At 36.4% G+C, this 20,944-nt stretch overlaps 1 protein-coding gene across 3 annotated transcripts in view; it reads right to left on the bottom strand.

Annotated features, from left to right (window-relative positions):
* The window catches only part of LOC121351996 (brefeldin A-inhibited guanine nucleotide-exchange protein 1), a 63,758-nt gene that overhangs the window by 6,225 nt on the left and 36,589 nt on the right, over positions 1 to 20,944 (bottom strand). For 2 of the 3 annotated variants that reach the window (XM_041464515.1, XM_041464517.1), the window contains 15 exons: positions 18,634 to 18,813; positions 17,750 to 18,023; positions 17,110 to 17,223; positions 16,055 to 16,218; positions 14,819 to 14,952; positions 11,146 to 11,380; positions 7,094 to 7,193; positions 6,835 to 6,974; positions 6,622 to 6,730; positions 5,455 to 5,656; positions 4,420 to 4,531; positions 3,123 to 3,328; positions 2,938 to 3,022; positions 2,231 to 2,402; positions 880 to 1,031 (listed from right to left, as the gene is read on the bottom strand). In XM_041464515.1, the coding sequence (XP_041320449.1) occupies positions 880 to 1,031; positions 2,231 to 2,402; positions 2,938 to 3,022; positions 3,123 to 3,328; positions 4,420 to 4,531; positions 5,455 to 5,656; positions 6,622 to 6,730; positions 6,835 to 6,974; positions 7,094 to 7,193; positions 11,146 to 11,380; positions 14,819 to 14,952; positions 16,055 to 16,218; positions 17,110 to 17,223; positions 17,750 to 18,023; positions 18,634 to 18,813 (2,379 nt within the window). The remainder of the gene's footprint in view (positions 1 to 879; positions 1,032 to 2,230; positions 2,403 to 2,937; positions 3,023 to 3,122; positions 3,329 to 4,419; positions 4,532 to 5,454; positions 5,657 to 6,621; positions 6,731 to 6,834; positions 6,975 to 7,093; positions 7,194 to 11,145; positions 11,381 to 14,818; positions 14,953 to 16,054; positions 16,219 to 17,109; positions 17,224 to 17,749; positions 18,024 to 18,633; positions 18,814 to 20,944) is intronic. The other variant, XM_041464516.1, reaches the window with a different exon arrangement.

Here is a 20,944-nt window from a genome sequence, read left to right as displayed (position 1 = left end):
CCTTCATAAATGCAATTGACAAATGTTGGAACAAGTGCCCAAGGAAGTTGCAGGCAGCAACCCTGGAAGCATTTAACAGACAGGTAAACGCAGCACTTCAGGTCATGGTTTAGTGGTAGACTTGGCAGCACTGGGTCAACAGCAGGACTCAAAGCTTTTAAGAGTCTATTTCAACCTAAAAGTTTCTGTGCTTCTTGGGCCTGGAGCTCCACCTAACCTCATAGCACATCCCCCTAGGGAACCATTTGCTTATTCAGTGATAGTGGTCTGAGACTTTACTTCCCTGGAGCAGTTCACAAAGGGGTCATGTGAGCACCATGACTTGAACAAGGGCACAAACAAGAGTATGGTAAAGCTGTAACAATTTATCTCAATGGCAGATGACTGCTGTGAGTTAGGTATGCCGGAGACCACATCCAAGAGCCCACTGAGGCATGCTGCACTGCTGAACATACTTTATGAATCTGAATCACTGCTATGGAAAAGGCATTTGGGATGCAGACAGCTTTGCACTTACACAATAGCAGTCAGGTGCTTAGAATAATAGTTTAATACATGTCCATCTTCCTCCCCTACACTGGACCAGAGTCCCAGCTTTCTAAAGTATTAATTTGCAACAGACAACATTAGATAAATGTTCTTCCTGATAATTGCTCCACTGCTTCTTGTACCAGCACAGAAACTTCTTAAATTCCAGGGTAAATGAAACTAGATTAGAAGGTTCAAAATCCTCTCTTTCCTGTAGTAAGTTAAATAATTCACAAAATGAGCAAAACACAGTGAATGCAACTCCTTAGTATTTTTAATAAATCCTGTCAGTCAGCATTTTGTACTAAGAAACTGTGATATTCTACATGATTATCTAAACATGTATCTCACCTTAAACATGGGTCTCACATGCTCCAGGTGTGTTGCACTGGTAAAAGGGGCCTGAACGTGGCTCACTGCCTCCATAAGAGCTTTAGCTGTTTTAGCCATTTGTTCCATTTCCAAGTTATATAGGAGTCTCCTCTGCTTCTCACTAGCAACACCTGCAAACACATTTTTTTCTCTCATTTGTGCATCTTTAGCAATGGTGTCTTTAGGAATATAATAATTTTATGTTTTTCATTAAGTACAATATTCAGATGCATTTTTGTATTATCTTTACTTTCTGAAATTATCACACCAGCCTTCTCATATTTCTTTTACAATATAGATAAAATTTAACTTAAGACGAACTTGTATTTGAAATGTAAACTATTTTTAAGCCTTTACAGAATTTTAAGATTTGAACAACAGAGATTTCTTCTCCATCACCTCAAGTGACAGCATAAATATCACATCCACTAAGCTAAATTCAAAAAGAAGAGATATTTCATAGGAATCCATCAGCAGAGAAAATAACTGGACTACCTTTTTCAGTGTGAGAACTACATTAAACCTTTTAATTTACATAACTGAACCTCCATCTCATGAAGACAGTGAAATCCATGTTGCATGCAATAATAATCTTTTTAAAATTACAATAAAATATAATGTTAAGTGAATGAATACTGAAAACAAGAGTATTTCTTTTTCCCAGATGCAAATTTCCTACAAGCAATCTATTCATAAGGCTAACCTAGGGCTTAAATTGTAGAAATATGCTGGGAAAAAGTTAAATCTCTCCTAATGTTCTCTGTAGAAAAGCTAGAATGAGTAACATCTCAATCTTCACACTGTGCAAAACACAATTTTTCTGTAATCTGAGAGGAGAAAAGATAATTAATAATTAATAATAAAAGATAATTAATAATTAATGAATTAGGGCCCTAAGAATCAAACATTGCAAAATATTTGAAGACAAATTGGTTATTGCAGGAAATCACAACAGTTACTTAAGAAAAAGAAGACACACAAATTGTGTGTGCTCTGCTCTGTACCTATTGACAACCATGTAACTCCATAGAGCCCTCCAATTTCACTGCGCTGGTGCTCAGCAGCAAAACCTGCCTCCTCCATGGCCAATGCACTGATTGCCAGGAATTCAGATGCAAAGGGAAGTGAAAATAAGCAGTTGTATTTAATGCAGTTTTGAGGTTAGCATCATGTATTTATGTTAAAAAGAAAAGGATATGATATGAGAAGCTAGGACTTGCTGTGAGTTAAGTGAGTGGTGTTTGCTTCATTCAACTCCTGTTTTAATTAGGGGAACTTCATGAAACTGAAGAGCTAACCCTTGAAGAAATATAACAATGCCACTACTTACTTTGTTTACTGGATTTTGTGGGTATTGTTAATTCTTTTGTTTCTTTCATTGAAATCTTCTTTCCAGCTATTTCATTATAGATAGCAGACAAATATTCTTCAGGGAGATCTTTACTGTCATTGATACCTCTATTCATTTTAATATACTGTTCTTTTGTCATTTTATTCTTAACCTGAAATGCAGAAAGTAGCTGTAAATATCAAGAAATGAGGCAAGCTTATGAGTTACAATGCTCCCTATAAAACTGTCCAGCCCACAAGAAGTTACCATCAAGGATAAACCTGCTGATTCAGAAGACATTTTAAAATATTCAACACATCCAAGACTACACTGTCAAATCTACAATCTGCCACAAAGCCATGAGGACATTCCAACACTCAAACATTTGGTAGGATCGACAGATCAAATGTATGCCAAATTAGATGTACATTAAAAAAATAAAAAGGAAAAAAGAAGCTTTTTCTTGTCATACAGACCAAACTATCTATCATAGAGAAATCTACCTTACAGAAAGGCCTAACCAAAAAAACTTCAAAACCTCAACACCCATGAAACATAATACTTAAAAGATGCATGAATGTACACTACCTTACTTCTTACACACATAATGGTGTTAAATTGGACATCAAGCTTTTACAAACACATTGTCACAAAGCCTGAAAGTTACATGCCTATGAATTACACAGATATTTATTCCAGCAACATACCTGTGGACTGTGAAGATCTGTTGTCAACATGATAATTGAGTAAGCTAAAACATATGCAGTATCTGCACTAGCAAAAAGAGTTTGCCTGAAGGCAAAAAGGAGAGAAAGAATAGCAAATTAAATTTATTAGGATTTTTTACTAATTACTCAGCTTTCCAAAGTTCTGAAGAAGAAGTGTATCTTACCCTTGGTTACATTCTAAATATCTAGCAGCAAATTTCTCCATTAAGCGATCAATTTTTTGAGCTTCTCCGGGTAGACGAAATCCTTCTAGAAACATGCGCAGAGCTGAAACAAAATCCTTTCCCGAAAAGTCGTGTTGGTCTACATATGCATACATGACTTCTTTGTTAAATTTATCATTGTCTCCCAGGAACTCCCCAACCTGAGTCTAAAATAAGAATAGAAAAGACAAACTAGTGCATTTATATTTGAAAAATAAATAACAACAACAGTCAAATGTCGTATAAAAAGAGGCGTGTATTGCAGTTAACTGAGACGAATTCCTGCTTCCTCTCTATTGTCTGAAGCAAAGTATTTTGGCCATACCATCCTATGTAATCATAATGAGCAATATGAGCATGTAAGAGCATCATAATGCTCTTACATGCTCATATGTATCTGCCTACATTCTTCCTTCTCTAATGGCTTTTACTCACATGTCATTAGTACTGATCTCAAACAGATGCAAGGGATGCTCAAATAAAAATAGCTGGTACTCAAAATACATCTGAGTTGATCACTGTCAACACAATACAGTACAATGAAAAAGAGCATGCATTCAGATAAAGATGCCTGTATATGTAAACTGAGGTTTACAGAATGTTTTAATGTCTGATTCTAAGCATTAATACTGAAATTTGTGAATTCAGCCACAGCTGCAAACTTAGGCACCAATGGGTGTGGCCTTCATGCATAATGGTGAGAACTGCTGTATCAGAAAGTTAGGTCTCTCATGACAATATTAACATGAGATATTCCCACCCAGATACTGCAGGACTCTTCCAAGTCCGGCAACAGCTGCTAGCTGTAAATAAAATCAAAGAGCTAATCTCAATTAACTAACTTTCCTCTGGAGGCAGAAAAAAAAGTGCTTTTAATGTTGTTGCACCACATTATTATTTTCACCATCTCTGAAGGACAGATACTTCTGGCAGTTCCTTACTAAAGTATGCAGGATTTACTAAGTTGCTTCAAGCTATACTAACAACTAAGTACAAGTTCTGAGTCAGCTCAAGTAGGTCAGTCTCTTGCTTTACACCTTGCCGAACCACAGGATGCACAGAGCACAGAACAGAGCTCTACTGCACCCTCCAACTCAAATTCCTTGAACTTACAAATTTTAGAAGAGAGAGAGAGAAGTTTCCTTTTCTTCATTCCACAATAATGTGATACACACTCTGAACACTATTAAATGATTTGCAATTAGTATGAACACATGAGCATGAGCACAGACAACCATCAGGAAAACAGTTTCCTTACTGAATCTAATCTTTCCTCTTGATGCAAGAATTGAGCAATATCTTCAGGGGTAGTGCCAAGCATTCCTTGTTCTTGCAGGTACTGAATCCCCCTCTTTGGTTTCTTGTTGAATCTGTACAATGAAGAGCAAGACGAAATGAGAGTTAATCCTTTTACCCATGCAAAAAGCTGTACCAGCCTAAGTAAAGAAATTCAGAAATTTCAGGTAAGATGCTGAAAAATCTACATATTAAGTATTTTTCCTTTATCAAACTGCACATTAGATAGGAATGAGCCATTTCCATTTACTCTGGCACTCATGAAGAAAAAAAATACTCCACAAAGACAGCAAAATCTTGAAAAGAATAATTATGGTGTTGATTTTTATCTTAATCTGTATGAAACAATCAATAAATCCATTAGTTGCCTGCAAAAATGGAAACAGAAAAAACATAGAACCAGGAAACTGAAAGAAACTGAAGCCCTAAAGGACTAAGGCATATTCGTGCAGGGTCCCAGAACTGTATGACAGGAAACTTTCATTTTTGCATAAAACTGACCTCACTGAAGAGATTAAGGTGACAAAGATAAAATCACATGGAAGATTCACGTCAGACTGCACTGAGAAATTATACTATCCTCCAGTTCTAATTACGACAAGTTAATTAATCGTAAGGACTCATCAGCATAAGCATACAGGCATTTTCACCAGTAACATGTACATGAAAACGGGTCACATTCAAATGATCACGAGTTCAATGTTCTTTTTATCCAAATATAAAAACCTTATTTTTAGACAAGCAGGTCTGGAGAAAAAAGAACAAACATTCAGAGTACTCATCTTCTAGCTGTGAGGAATTAGGTTAACACAAAACACTGTTGACAGGCTCCAAAGGGGACACCATTCAGCACTCTTTCACCAGAGGAAGTGCTGTTACATCCAGAGTTTTTTTCCTAACACAAGATGAGTATCTATGAGGAGAAGGAAGAAAAACCCAGGAATCTTCATAGCTCCAAAAGAATCCACCCTCCCATGGGTGATAAAAGGGCACTCACAAGTCAATTCCTTGTTCTATTATTTCCTTTTGCTGCTTTAGGACTTCAAACTGCTCTGGGTTGTCAGTGCCAGACATCTGCGTGCTGTAACTGCCAATTCCTGATGAAGCAGTAGAATCCAAAGAATTTAAGCTTCCATATCTGTTAATTGTTTCAGGATGTTTGGTTTCACTGCTGTCCTGTTCTGTGGGTTTTTCTTGGCCTATAAATTGGAAAGGGTTACTTATCTCCAAAATACATTCAGTGAAAATAAATAAAAATCACATGTCAAATCTTCAATGCAAGCTTCTAAAACTCAGGGTTATCTTCAATTATGTATTTATTTTATATATATATATATATATATATATATATATATATATATGTATATAAAGGAGAATTCTTTCAGTTCACCACACACTGAAATTTAAGTCTTAAATTGAACTGTAATTTCTGGCACTTGAGAACAAAGCCCCAACACCTCGGATAACCAACTACAGTTTTAATATTTTATTTTCAAATCTAGTGTCACTTTTAACCTGGAGCAACTATTCTAAGTTTTGGAAACAAAGTGTCTAAAAGAATTTAGGCATGTCAAGGAGCAGGTACTCTCAGCTCACAAAGACAGCCATGCTAACCACTCCTAGAAAGCTTACTACTTCACCTACCAACTTTAAGTGCCTGATCTGAAAATTCTAGCATAACCTTAGGTTGGATGAAAACAAGATTAAAACACATAATTATTTAGTTACTTCATGGCTTACAACAGTCAAACTTGTACAGCTATAAAATGTATAAGTAAATATTCAGTAAATAAGTAATTCTTAAAATAACCAGTAAATAAGTAAAAAAAATGCTCTCTATTCAACTTGCTTTAGCAGTTATTTAATCAGGATGAAATTACATAAAAATTAGGGGAGCTTCAAAGAAAGTCTTCAGACACTTTTAAAATTAGAAATACAGAAAATAACAGGATTTAGATGTTTTTCAGTCCAGTAGCATTCTAGGAATCCATAAAATTAGGAAAAGACAACTAAGAAAACTTGTTCAAATGACACCAAACTTTTCAATATTTCTACCAAAGGAAAAATACTCTGGACATTAACAGCATCAAAATACCGGAAGAACACACTCAAGTCCTGTAGCATCTAATTACTCAAGGCAGAAGAAACACATCATATGTCTTACCAAGGGTTGTCTGGGAATTGGGATTTACATATTGATCCTTACTCCACTCCACCATGCATTTCAAGATCGATACTAAGCATTCCAATCCTTTTTTCCTCAAACTTAATTCCTAGAAGAGATTTCATAAACAGTTAGTTAGTGGACTGGAGAGTTTAGTCTCAACCTATTGTGCCAAGAAACATGAAACTTCATAAAGTTTGGAGCAACTTTTACCTGAACATTGGACATGCCAAGTTCTTGGCTACCTCTTCCTTGAGCAATCTTTGATAAGTCATTAACCAGCCTTTCAAATATATTTGCTGCATTTAAATCACAATCATAGTTCACGTAGATGTCCACCACGCTCTGAGCATCTATAAATAAAGTGACATTGTCAACCTTGGAATGAAGACTAGGTAATTTAATGAAAAGCAAGTATAGTTTTATTCTTTCAGATAAAAACCAAAATCTAGAACACAACAGTCCTTCATACCTGCACATATCCTTGTCAGTGTTTGTATAACCATCCACTTATGATCAAATGAGCTAGTAGAAGTTTCCAAGATATACAGGAAAATTTCTTTGAAGAAAACCTAAAAAATATTCCAGGAAGAGGGAGAAAAAAAAATCTATTAAAAAACAGTCACTAACTTTGATGGTCAAAATTCTGACATAATTGTGAAAGCAGCACTTTAGAAGTACAGGAAATAATGAAAAGGCAGAAAAAAAAGGAGGAAAGGAAGAAATACAACTTACAATTGATACATGAAAATAAGGAATTGGAATTATTTACTTATGTGCTTCTGCAGTGCTGTCCAGGTTTATTTTCTAAGCATTCAAAAGCAGAAGAATTTGGAATAATGTCAAATCCTGAAGGACAGCTCAGCCTAAGAAGAAGCCTAAACTGCTGTTAAGAGTTCCCTCAGGATTTTGAAAGAGGTATTACCTCATGACAAAAATACTTTATCTAAAAGATGATGACATTATGGCACAAAGATAACAAACAGCTACTTATGCAAATTTGAAGTATTGGACCTTGATTAGAAGGGAAATGTCTTGACATGAAAGAATCACTCTACAATATTAGATTACTACTGGAAGAAGGGTACTGGTCAGGCACAGCATGCAGCACCTCCATTAACAGGAAAGCTACTCTTCACTAGAATACAGATAAATTTGCCCTGAAAACATTTTAGTACAGGTGTTGTCGTTTGGAACAGAAACTATTTTATCCCCTATCAATTAGCTCCTCACCAGACTCATCAGCACCATAGGCTGACTAATTCAGCCAAGCTTCCTTAGCAGCTGAACTAAAGTTTCTTCTTGATTTTTCCCTGGGCAGCTGCAACTGCTGTAACAGCACCTGAACTCAAAAGTGGACAGGGCATTACATCATTGTTCTGTACTTCTGAGAGCTCAGCTCTTCACAGCCACCTGTGGCTTCCAAATGCACAACACACAGTTTTTTTACTAGAGGACTGCTGAGAATCTCAAGCCACTCAACTTGTCAAATAATATCACACAAATATCCAAATATATAAATACCCTTGTTTTTAATATTGACTGTTCCTTCATAGCACAGAATTTTTACAGAGATTTTTTACACTGTTAACCAGGTAGAGAAAAACATAAGGCTGTTTCCACTTTAAGTCATACATATGGGGAAAAACAGCAACACTGATTTTTAGGCAACTTTGGTGGTAAGCTATTTCTTCAAGCAAAATGTGCTAAAATAGTTACATGTTATTGATCTCTTTAGAGAAATAGAGGCACACAGCACAATGTCAAGCTAACTGTCTTAATAAGGAAAGCATCCCTATGAAACCTAAGGAGTTCAACACGTAACAATTCAAAGACTTGCACATGCTTAAACATACTTAAGTGTACTAGACTGATTTTAGCCACAATTTTATGTAATCAGAGGAAGACAAAAATTTAATACGTGTCATGCTGTGAGTAACCCTTAGTTATACATTTGGTGTTTTCTGAGTTGTTATTGAAAGACACTAATTCAATATATTCCCTGCAACTAGTGAAAGCATTTCTTTTCTGGTAGAAAATTTAAAAAAGAAGTCACTGATGAAGCACAGAAAAAGGTTCCAGGGACAAAAACTGAACCCAAATCTAAGCTAGAAGAGAAAATAGCTGGAAGCACTGCATACTATCAAGGCACTTCAGATCTTTATGCCTCTGAGACCAAGCTCACTTCTTGCTTCTGGTGTCACCTTTGGAAAAGCATATCCTGGAATGAAGAACTTCTCAAAACCATAGTAATGGTTTACATTTCAGCTATTTAAAAATACTGTTTATCAGTATATAACTTATGGCAATTCACATCACAGAGCTGAGACTTTGTTCCTAATATACTGGAAAACTAAACCAGAAAATAGCTATTTCTTATGTTTGGTCAACTGAAGTATGAGTTTTAAGGTATTCACAGTTATGAAAGGGTGGTAATGGTAAATATAGCTAAATGACACCCCAGCTCCTCTGATATCTAGGATTTGATGTGCTGCAAATACATTCATTAATACATCCAGAATTACTGTTACAATACAACTAAGGTACAACTTAAACCATTTTACTGTCAGAGGGCAGTGTTAGCTAAATATTTAAGTCAACAGGCCACGGGAGGGTCACTTTCAACAGAATCTGAAACTTTTCTTTTCAAACATGCCAGAATATTCTTACACAGATGAGAAATGCAGCCTCAATCCCAAAATATATAGATTTTGCATATTGTAAATCAGAGCATATGGCTCTCCTTACAGCTTCAAGACACAAACTGCATGTGAAGTTATCTACATTTCTACCCACATCTTCAGAATAACCTTTAGGATCAGTAGCTGAAAGAAGAATTCTTAGCTCACAATCAGGAAAGAGAAGTTTCTAGAAACTGCTGTACTTTGTAATAAATGGGTACTTCAGTAGCATCAATTTTTTGGGTTTGCTGTTCACAAGGAGGAAATGTAGCACTGATATGTGGTGATGGCCTTCAGCATACTCTAGAACCTGCTACATTAGTGCAGGGCATCCTATAACCAGTTTGTCTTATATACCTTCATTTTCTCTTAGGAATTTGTGAAGGGCTGGCAGTGATGGAAACCTATCAAATTTCTGTCAGGGAAGCCAAATGCAATGTGTTCACCACCTACATGCTGACTTGAAAGCATTCTGAACAACAGCAAGTCCAACACTTTCTGGGAGGCAGGCTGCGGGACTGAGAACAGCTCCACCCAGTCTGTCTGATGCGCCAAACCCTGCACACACACTACAGTCTTGCTGAGCACACAGTTGGCCTTGAAGCTTTTTAAAATGCATCATATTTTCAAAGCACATTCGGTCATTTCTATCCAATCTATGCTCAACCATATACTGTAAATCTGACTTGTTTTTCCCCACACAAGTATCAAAATAACCTGGAACACAATTTTCTGACATGCTACTGTCAAAATGAGGTTCTTCCTCCAAAGCTGGCATAACACATCAACTTGTCCAATGACATTCACAGATGAAGTGAATTCCCTGAATTCAAGGTCCTTATAACAGCAAGATTTATCAACATTTCTAAGCATCTCTTCACATACTTAAGCTCCACATGGATGAGGCAATCTGTCAGCTTCAGTATTCACACCTGAATCCCTAAAATAAGCAGCAGGGACACACTGCACACAGTACTACTTAATTCACCACAGAATTAAGATCTTTAACACGTGACACCACAAGAGGATATCCATGTGGTTGAACAGAGTTGTTCTGAAAAGCTGCTTGTACCTCATGCACAAAGAGCTGATCTCAAGAACAAACCCTCCACATACAGAATTAGAGAATAGTCTGAGCTGGATGGGATCTGCAAGAATCATTGAGTCCAACTCTTAAGTGAATGGCCTTCAGTGAATGGGGATACATCCTCCTTTGCTTGATGACTTAGAACTGACCCACTGAACATTCACAATACTTGCCAGGACTCAGAGAATTTATTGCAAAGAATATGGACTCATCTCCATTTATAGTCCAAGGAGTTAAATTGTGTGCACACCTTTAGAGGAAATGAGATCTTATTCAGGACATATATTGACAGAGGCCCTGATAAGCAAAGGGAAGTGGCTACAATAATAGAATAGCTGGGACTCCCCCAGAGAAAGATACCTGTTCAAGTGATCTCAAAGAAAATCCACAATGCTCTTCATGACATTACTTTCTCTTCCAAAAATCTTTTGCAAAATCATGTATTACACAGTCTTTTCCTGAGTGTATTCATATTCTTTATTTCTAATATGCAGTGCTGGGCTAAGCTTTCTTAATCACAATATTAAACATTAGTTGAACTTAGCCACAAACCTACTCAATTCTGAGTACTCTGCAATAGTACCGTGCCACACCCAACAGAAAACTTCAAAATAAGGAAAATCTGTCAAGTCTTACACAAAAGCTGTGAGTCACAAGGGAAAACAAATTTATTTACGCAACACCAAGCTACACAAAGATAAGCAAATGTTCACTTAACACCTCCCACACATTTAATTAGAAATTAATGTAACATACCTCAATCTGCATCTTTAGATGAGTCTTAAAGTTTGACAGGAGGGTAAGAAATATGGAAAGTGAAAGTTCAAATACTTCTGGAACTGATGAGACTCCATTTTTTGACAGTGCAACACAGAGGTACTGCTTTATAGCATTAATGAACATCTCATTTGTCCTGAAGACTGGTCCTGCATTTTGCAGAATGGACAGAAGCAACTGCAATGAAAGAATCTTTGATCGCAGTTCATGAGATCTAGAACAAAACAGTGCAGCACATCAGCCCAGTGTAAGCCATAAAAAATAAAAAAAAACATTCTCTTGAAAACTCAGTACAAACCACAACGATTTCGCAAGTGGAGTATTAATGAGAGAAACTCAAATTTGACACAACCAGATGCAGAATGGGTCATAAAGAGATGTTAGGTCTTTTTTTTGTTACATTGTTCATTTTTCAACCAAGAATGCAGGCAAGACCTTTTCCAGAAAAGGAAAAATTACTGTTGAACCACTCTCTCTTCTGCACCACAGAACAGCAGCAACAAGAGGCAATGCTGCCCTTTTAGCCAGAGAATGAAGGAGCATTCTTTCCTGTTAACAGAGCTTTGGAAGATCCCATCTAAAATCCAGCCCATCTACCAAACCCTGACTAGTGAAAGGTGGAATTTCCTCCTCCTCCTCTATTTCCACCAGCATGGAAAGGGAGTTGAAGGACTATAAACACAATACTTCCTGCCAACACTGAAATCTCTTTTCTCAAATACAGCACTCATCAGCCACTGGGCCCATCCCCCTCTGAGAGCAGGTAAGACACAAAAAATGTGCCTATTTTAAGCATGGCAATCACCAAGTCGGGCAAGGGCAGTGTTAACAAGTGCTCCACAGTACCATTCTTACAGACGCATGTAAACTAGAATGCATGTCAGAAACAGTGCTACTATTTCTGCCCTACAAACCCCAAAACAACAAACACAACAAAACAGCCAAAAACCCCTGAAACCACGCACAAAAAAAAGCATAAAGGAAATCTGCACCTATTAAAATCCAATTAAATTAATAACTTTCCAGGTGAAACCCTTCTCTCCTGAGACTCCTGATGCTCCTTCCCACTCCTGATCATTTCAAAAAAAGGCTGTATCTCTTCTGAAGAGTGGGTATAGACACAATTGGCTTTCCTAACAGGACAGCTTTCATTGAACAACTACCACTGACAGAGGACAGTTACGAATCATAGGGGACAATGACGGGAAATTTTTCATCCAGTACAGCCCAGACACAAGTAAGGAGTGCTTCAAGTCAATCTGTGAGACACAGGGTAGCTGGATATTTGCTATATATTGCAAATATAAAAGCTTAATTAAAAAAAGTAATCCCAGTCTAAAACAAAAAATGCTAATTCATATCAAGTATGTTGCAAATAAACTCAATTATGTCTGCCAAACAAAGTAGGATGGCGAAATCAATCTGCAAACGTTTCAAGCTCAAAATTTAATTCCAACAGCAGACTTTTCTTCTGAAGATGCTTTTGAAAAGAAAACAGCCAGTCAGTCAAATTGAGTGAGGAACTTGTCTCTCATATTTCTCCTAATGGGCTACAGGTCAAAATCAATCCAAAACTGCTCTATTTAACAGTTCTTCAAGAAAATGCTTGATGCTGGCAACTGCATGGAAGCTCACATAGCAATATCTTTTGATGCAAAAGGCTCAGTTTTGTACCCCTTGGTACTAGGTGTGCAGACAGCACATGACCAGATCATACTTTGCTATGGCATATAAGAATTTAAATATGAGGAGAATTTCAGTCATAAATAAAATATTAAATATTACCGACTTCCAGCAAGTGTCAGCTCCCACCTGAAATCCTGGACATGCTGACCTGAACAATTTTGTATGATGTGTAAAGCCCACTTAACTTAGAACAGGTTTAAGGTAAAAACAAAAACTAGCAAGCAAACCTTTGAGCTTATTTCACCCCCATCTTATTTTATTCCAGAGAAAAAGGAAACAAAGACATTAATGAGGTTCCCAGAAAGCAAAATGCTGATCTTAAGTTCCAGACTTGTGATTTTAAGCTAAAGCTTCAATTCAGTTACCTAAAAGCTAAAAATATTTTCATTACAGACTTCATAACAAATTTCATTGAAAGTAAGATTTTTAAAGAGGCAGATAAGACCCTTGAAATGCCATAAATATCCTACACCTCCTCTTCCAATTACAGCATGTTTGTAATAGTTCAAAAAGCCATCAATGCCTCAGAACCATTGATAAATTCTAGGCACTTCTCCAAATATGGGATATCTTCAAATGTATTTGCAATGAATTTTGGTTGCCCTAAATGCCTTTTTCCCCAATTTGTTTTTGTATGAAGAGCTTCGCCAGTTCTCATATGAATGTCAAGGACTCCATGGATTCAGATGAGATTCTCTAAGTACCTCAATAGCTATTACTGCTCTTGCAAGGGGAGTTAATCCACTAAAACCTTTAATATATGAACAGCTTTAGTTTCAGAGTACTAACTAAAACCACAGTATTTTCAAGGCATTTCCTGGAAAACAATTCTCAGCAATAGTGAGGAGAAACCCTCATGCCTCAGTCTTCATTCTCCAACATCCTGACTTTCCAAAGTACACTGCTAGATAATTCAAAAAGGTTCCTAGATTAAATCTTCAAACTCCTTTGACAACATAGTGTCTTTTCAATTTATTAAATCCACATCACACATCATTGATTTAACTAAATTGTCTTAAAGTTACCTGCTTTAAAAGCTAGACTCAGAACTGTACAGCTGATTTTATTTTGAAGAATACCAGGCCGTTCACTGTCACTTGAAATCATACTACAGTTTCAATTTGATCTCTTAACACTTCTGAGAACAAAAAAGCATTCCTCTTGAAAATGATTAGCAATTGTTCCTAATGTGCAAATCTAATGTATATAAATTTTATGCACATAAATCCAAGATCGGAAAGCAAACTTTTCTGCTGACACTCAAATTTAATACTGGCACCCATCTGTAGAGGAGACTCTATATTTGCTTTACAACCAACAATTCTATAAATGAAACTGAAGACATGGTATCTTCAGTAAGAAGAAACAACCAAATAAAATCTTTGTTATCAAACATTTGTGTTTTGATTAAGTAGGCTGACAGAAGTGTCCAACCTGAACAAAAGAATGAAACACTTCATCATGAATTTCTCATAACCAGTTATCAGCTCCAGGTGAGAAGTTTATATTAAGCAGAGCTGAGGACGTGTACTGGATACCCAAATGTGCTGGTTTCAGCTGCTGTAGATTTAATTTTCTTCCCAGGGGCCAGCACAGAGCTATGTTTTGGATGCAAGAGATAAAAGAAATTATGGGGCACAACCAGCAATGGTTACAAACCTAGAAGGTACCAAAAGCAGAGTAATGTGAGCAAGACCAGAAATACCTGATAATCTTTTAAACAAACTCTTTTCAAATGCATTATAAACAGCAACTAGGAAGAACATGTTGTACTTATAAAAGGACAGGTGTTAAGAAACTTCTGAACAGGTACAAAAAGATGCATTAAATCATAAAAGTACCTTCCCAAAGTTTCTATCTTCTTTTCACCATACTGTTAGTTTCTCATTAACAGGACTCACAAAAATATTTATATAATTTATTTTTTTTTTTAGATTAATTAGGGAAACTTTTAAATTCTACTTACTTTGGATCGGGTGGTCCATCTGACAGGGGCTTCATGGAGAGTTTACACAGTGACCTGAATACAAGGAAGGCATCCTTTTGTAAAATGTGGGAAAACTTAGCACCAGGGGTAGGTCCTGAAGAATTTCCAGATTCCTAAGGAAGTTAACACATTTCAGTATTCCATTTTGCATTAGTAGGGTGTGTAGGGAAATCCCCACCTCTGCGCAATAAAAAGTTAATATATTATACAAATATAACCAAATCACTTTAGCTTTATGGTCTCAAGATTAAAAAAAAACATTCTGCAGTTCAGCTGAAATGAAAGTCACTACTAAAAATGGCCTACTCAGTAAGAAGTCAGAATTAATTAAAGAGTGTCATGAAATTAGGTAGGTCAAGTTTAAATAGGGTAATTTGCAGTGAATTGCTGCCAGGCACTTTCAGTAGATAACTAGTTTAAAAAGACCCAAACACCAGACATTTTAACGTTTTACCTATCTGCTGCCAGATACATTTGATAAAATATCTGTGGTACAATAAACACCCCTATTACTAATTTCTTGCAATTCTATATTATTGTTCCATTGTTTAATGTTAAGTCTTAACATTATTAACATTATTGTTTAATGTTAAGTCTTCTATTTGTATGGTCTACATGACTGTAACTTTTTGAACTTAAAATTATTACTCTCAAACCTAATTACTCATTACTCTGACAGCAAATATTCTTGGTAAGCTGACAAGTGTACACATGTCTCATACAGGAGAGGGAGTGTATTTTCACATCTATTTTGTTAATGAAAATCAAATCCTCTCAGACATGAAACTCTTGATCTGTAATCACTGCAATAAGATCATGCCATCAGCCTGAAATTTGTATTTCTTGTTTGAATAGAGCACACCAAAATTACACAGACACGTGTATAATTTGCTATATGTTTCATTATGTATATTGAATACTAGTTTTATAGTTTCTCAGGAGCACTTCATGAAACAGGAAACTCAGTTCTCTTGAACAGTAACTCCATGGGACAACTAAAAACATGCTGGTATAAAAAAGACATCACGTGCAAAATTTATTCAGAAAAATTTCATTTAAGTAGTGAATTGAAGTAGAGTAACATGACTTAATTATTGAAATTCATGTCAGTAACCTATTTTATGGAATTATACTAATCACTCTGCACAAACATTGGGCAACATTTAAAACATAATACTTTTTTTTTCAGTATTTCCTAATTATATCTGCCTGTACCTGAGTATCATTGGAAGAGACAGATAATCTGTCATCCGGTAAAGATGGTGTATAAGCAACAGAAATTGGAGTCCCTGGAATTCCATTTGCCTGAATGTTTTCACTGTCACTGCCATCCTCTAAGGATACAGTTGTGCCATCACCACCTGCAGTCCCTTCCACATCTATCAGAAAAGATGCAAAAATAATTAACAAACATTATATGATATTAAAAATTATAAAGAGATTTTAAAACCAACATTTAAATATCAAAAATATCATAAGAAGGAGCTTAAGACAGAATATACATGGCACTACAAAACGATAAGAATTGCAAATATCCTTAATTCCCAATAATGAAAATTACAGTAAGAAATTTTATTATAACTTAACTTGTCAGGGGCACCACTCTACCAAGTTTCCAAGAAGTATTGGTATGCAACATCACTTACTATTCTGATAAACAGTTTACAACAAACTGAAAAATATAGTGAGACACTGCTACTACAGAGATGTGGGATCTCAGCACACCACTCTTGATGTGCAGAGACACCAGGGGAGCCCCTGGTTCGACTGTCCTGCTGAGAGGACCTCGGCTGGTCAGAAAGAAAAGCTTTGTAGATAAGAATTAATAAACAAGATTGAAGACAGAAAATCTGAGAGTCCAGACTCATCCTTCGAAATCGCGGCCACCCCGAACCACTTTTCCCATGTCGGGGCAGAGACAAGTAACAGCGGACCCCGACACAGAGAGAGACCTATTTCTGAGGAGTGTTCATACAGAAACAAAATAAAATAATAATTAAAAAAACAAAACCACAAAACCACCACGAATTTGTATTTTAAAAGAACATTAAGTCTCCAATATAGAGTGTAAATCAGTGTATGAAATCCTGTCCATTTTACTGCTAAATAATGCACTGCAAGAGTCAGACAGCACAACTACCTTCTTTAGCATGTAAGTCATATTTAAATGATGATAAATTTTAATTAAATATTTGAAAGTGGTAAAATAATTCTTAAGGTCAAGAACCAGGCCGCAGTCACTACTGAATAGACAGATATTAATATAATACCTCCAACTACTATGTTCACCATTTCCTGCACAATACTTTCTACAATTTCTTGTGCCTTCTCTTCGCACTCATTGCTTTCACCATCGTAAGTTCCTCCATCAGCTTTAGAAAGATCTTTATGAAGAAAAACAAACACAAACAAGTATTAATGAGAAACTCTGGAATTAAGAAGGTACTTTGCTTGCACTTAATATTTCAGAATAAATGTCTGGATGCTTCAAAAATAGGTATTTGCAGAATGCACGAACTCCAGTGGTTAACCTGCAATGTTAATTAATTACCACTGTAAATGGCAATTAATCTACAGGCCTGCACCAACAAAACACATCAGTTTTGTATCCTCACATACATTAAAACAGGGGAAACTTGAGGGTTTTGAGATGTTCTCAAAAACTTTCACAATATTACACAGATGCAAAAAGGAATTTTTGATACAGACTCCTACAGAGTGCAGGACTTAAGTATGCTCTTGAGGGACAGTGATAACAACGACAAATGGGCATTTTGCATTACTCAACTACTTGAAAACTACTTATGTCTTACTCCAGATTTGGGATAGAGAAAAAAGACAATCCTCAAGTCTTTTTTTTTTTATAGACCTTTTCCCTCCCTCCATGAAACAGAAATACACACTGATTACTTTCTGCTGCTGTGGCTTGGTCAGCTTCTGTCTGTTCATTTTCAGCACTAGAAATGTCAGATCCATTTTCTGCCTCAATATCTTCTTGAAGGTTCTTGTCCACATGGTTTGTGCTGTGGTCAAGCTCTCTCTCATGGTCTTTGGACAGCTGATCAGCCTGTGCTGGAATATGTCTCAACTGAGGTGATTCAGGCTCGTGATGGCTTACTGGAGACTGCTGGAGATGGTGTTGCTGCCTGTGTCTTTCCTTTTCCATCTGTTTGGCTTCCTGAAGCTACAAAAGCATTGCAAACACAGAAGTAGTTCACTATCAAAATAAAACAATAAGATATATGCATTATTTTATAAAGACGACATCTCTATTGTCTCTGCTTACACAGTAGCAGTTTAAGAAAATGCATCTTTGTTTAATTATAAATAACTCCAGTATCATGGGATAATCCATTGCAAGAGGGCTGCTTCCCAACTATGCATGTAGTTCCTACCTTCACTATCAAAGAAGGGATGACCACACTACAGAAATCATAGAACCCAGAGTTGTCTGCCTGCCCTATAAGGAAGCTTAGGGAGTACATGTGACAATAAACAGGAGTGCTTGGAAAAACATCAAGGCAAACTTTTTTTTGTGGTCGCTTGTTCTGGAATCCCCAGAAAGGGAAGAATTTCTGTGACTTCTGTACACTACCCCTCCCCCAAACTCCGTATTTTTCACATATTTCAGAGTGGAAAACACAAGAAGAAAAATACCAGATACCAGATTCTTTTTTTTTCCCTGAAGTACCCAAGTTAGAAAAACCAAAAAGACTTAATAATGGTGAAACAAATGTCTCAAGCTGGATTGCTTTCAAGAGGTAGTTTCTAGATAAAGATACTGAGATACTCACTGCTTGATTTTCCATACGTGCAAAAATGACATTCAGCATTTGTGTTAGAGTGGCCTTGGCTGTAGTTTGATTGATAAGATTTTTGCTTGCTAGGTAGATATTGTAACATGTTCTTACAGCCTGTAGTACTGTTCCTTCGTGGATTTCTATGTGTTGAGATGTTACTGCAGTGAGCAAAGCCTAAATAAATACACATATATACATTTACCAGTCAAAACATTTATCAGTCAAAAAGTTTGCAAATTAATAAATACCAAAACTGGACTACTTCTAAAATATATCTAAATACATATTTTGAACTGCGATTTAATTATGTTTTCCCACATACTCCTGTAGCCATATTGGAAAACCATACCAGTTATATTAAACTGAGTGTTTTTCATCAACACATCAAAGAATTACATGTTTCATAGCATGCAACAGCAAGAAGTAACCAAAGGAACCATTAGAGAGGTAGCTAATAGAAGTCATCCTCAAATTTTCTAGACACAAAACAGGAACAGACTGTTAAAGCCTGGAAGGGAGGCCAAAGACCCCAAAAGTTGTTTTAGAAATTAATGTAAATGTGATAAACAAAGACTGACTATGAGGTCAGACAGCTATACTCAGACAACAGCCCATTATAACAGCTTTTTTGGGTAGATGCTAGAAAATTGTATTGGCCCCTCTGTAGAAATTTGCTTATTTCTTCCTGTTCCTGGTAATATCTGCTTCTCTTTAAAAAAATAAAAGCACATAAGCCTGTGAAAGATCAGATAACACAGAAGTAAGGAACAAATTAGCTTTATGTCAGGCAAAAGCAGCCTGGATTAAAGGGCAGGAATAGAGGCAGATAAAACCTGAGGACAGGGTTTGAAAACATCGTCAGAGATGTGTGTAGAAGAGTGGAAAGAAAGGGGGAGAGCCTGGTTTGCAACAGTTTGTATTCATCACTGTAATCCAGTAGAGGGAATGAGGGAATTTTAAGCATTAAAAACCTTGACAGTTACCATTTAATGAGATATTTAGGGTAATAAAGAAAGAACTGGGAGCACTGGAAAGCTCCTATTTTTTAAAATTTATCACAGTTAAAAACAAAAGTTATTTCAAGTGTTGGGTAATTTACTCGTCAAACCACACCTCAGATTTCTTACTGACATTGCCAGAACTTCTAAACACACAAGGCACCAAGAAGTGGAGAAACAGTAGCCATCTCTCACTCAAACCCGTGAAAAAGTAAAATTAGTCACTCTTGAAAACAAGCTGAACAAGTGGAACCCAGGCACAAAAAGCTATTTTCTCCAAACCACTGCTGTCTGGACCCAACATAGTATATATTTACATTTAGTTAATATTTCTTTCACTCAGTTACAAATTATACCACTGATACATGTACACACACATACTTGATACACCAATTTAAGAACCATCTACAGCTTTTCACTTGGAAGACAAGGTCTCTTGCAGCCTAGCACTCAGGACACTAATGAAAAGTGCAGGGGGATCCAGTCTCCATCACTGTTTCTGGTGATGTCATTCATAAAGCTAATGTCATCTTCTGTCTCCTTCTTAAATTTGGATGAGTAAGAAGCTGATATTTGAAAACTCAATTTTAACTTCCATCTCAGTTCAGTGAAATCTTATGATGTTTTTTCACCCAACTTTTAATAATAGAAAGTAGAGCCAGCTAGTCGAGAAAGGTGACAAGGCTACAAATAGATTGTGTGTTCTTTTGTGTTAATTGGCTTAACAGCTTCAATTTCCTAAGTTTTTTTCAATATGCTTGTTATGAATAGTAGAACCTGGTTCTTTACACACCACCTGATTAGAGGTGTGGAAGCAAAGAAATGCTTCAAACACACACTGAGACATACCTCCTTAATATATTAATCCAAATTCGCTGAATAATATTTTCTGTGCAGCCTGAGGAATCAGTCTTTCTACAGGGCATCTCCCTGCAGATATCAAACTATACAAGAGTTAAAAGAGCTCTTGATAGTCACTTCTTTGGGGTTCTTTCCTTCCCAGGCACTAGATACAAATCCTAATGACTACCATACACATTTGCAAAACGAGAAGCATTTTTAGCTTTGATCTTTTGCTAATATCTTCCATCTTCCTTACAATTTAGTCATCCTCAGGCTATTAGTTAGTCTAACTTCACATCTCAGTTCTGCTAGTATGCCAATCCAGTAGAAATACAAGAACAAATGGAAGAAAGTATTTTATAATAACTTCCTGAACATCCTTCCCTCTTGACAGTTTGCATTTAGGGCTCAATTTGATGGTATGCCTTAGACACCATCACCTGATTCTCTATCATAGAAGAGTG

The sequence above is a fragment of the Pyrgilauda ruficollis genome, unplaced genomic scaffold (assembly GCF_017590135.1).
Source record: "Pyrgilauda ruficollis isolate IOZ18807 unplaced genomic scaffold, ASM1759013v1 scaffold18, whole genome shotgun sequence".
NCBI classification, from domain to species: Eukaryota; Metazoa; Chordata; class Aves; order Passeriformes; family Passeridae; genus Pyrgilauda; species Pyrgilauda ruficollis.
The sequence above is the reverse complement of the archived record's forward strand: the minus strand, read 5'-3'. Positions and strand labels throughout refer to the sequence as shown.